The 554-nt window shown below is 67.9% G+C and overlaps 1 protein-coding gene across 1 annotated transcript in view; it reads right to left on the bottom strand.

Moving 5' to 3' along the window:
* The window catches only part of LOC104284684 (protein regulator of cytokinesis 1-like), a 17,906-nt gene that overhangs the window by 7,123 nt on the left and 10,229 nt on the right, over nucleotides 1-554 (bottom strand). The window contains exons 20-21 of the mRNA XM_009883045.1: nucleotides 448-523; nucleotides 213-376 (exon numbers count right to left, since the gene is read on the bottom strand). Of these exons, the coding sequence (XP_009881347.1) occupies nucleotides 213-376; nucleotides 448-523 (240 nt within the window). The remainder of the gene's footprint in view (nucleotides 1-212; nucleotides 377-447; nucleotides 524-554) is intronic.

Below are 554 nucleotides of genomic sequence, written 5' to 3'. Positions count from 1 at the left end.
GGGAGGTGCCCCTGCCAGTCCCCCCCGCCAGCCCTGGCTGCGCCGTGGGGCAGAGACGGTGCTCCCGGACGAGAGCTGGGCTGTTCCCTGGGGGGTCCCCGGGATCTCAGCACCCCCTTCCCGCGGGGATCAGCCACCACCGACAGCACGTGTGGCCACCGCTTGGCTTTACACCGTGACCACGGGAGTCCCCAGAGCTCCTGCCCGCTCACTGCCCCTCGGCAGGCAGCAGTCCCCATCCACCCCCTGCAGCTCTTACCTCTCTCCTTCCCCAAAAACCGAAGAGCAGCGATTTCAGAGAAGGTGCAGCCCCCCAGGAAGACGGCGAGGATGACGCGCTGGGACTCCCAGGCAGGGTTGTCTTCCACGGCGCTGTCTGGATGGGGCAGAACACTGTTGGACCCAACAGCCCCAGGCCCACCTGCCCCAGCCCGGCTCTGGCCCTACCTGAGATGGAAAACTCATTGCCGTTGAGCAGCCGCACGACCTCCTCCAGGCCCAGCCAGCCCCGGCGCTCCAGTACCTGAGCGACGGGGCAAGCGGGTCAGTCTCAG

This window comes from Charadrius vociferus, unplaced genomic scaffold, assembly GCF_000708025.1.
Source record: "Charadrius vociferus isolate BGI_N301 unplaced genomic scaffold, ASM70802v2 scaffold1324, whole genome shotgun sequence".
Classification (NCBI taxonomy): domain Eukaryota; kingdom Metazoa; phylum Chordata; class Aves; order Charadriiformes; family Charadriidae; genus Charadrius; species Charadrius vociferus.
The sequence above is the reverse complement of the archived record's forward strand: the minus strand, read 5'-3'. Positions and strand labels throughout refer to the sequence as shown.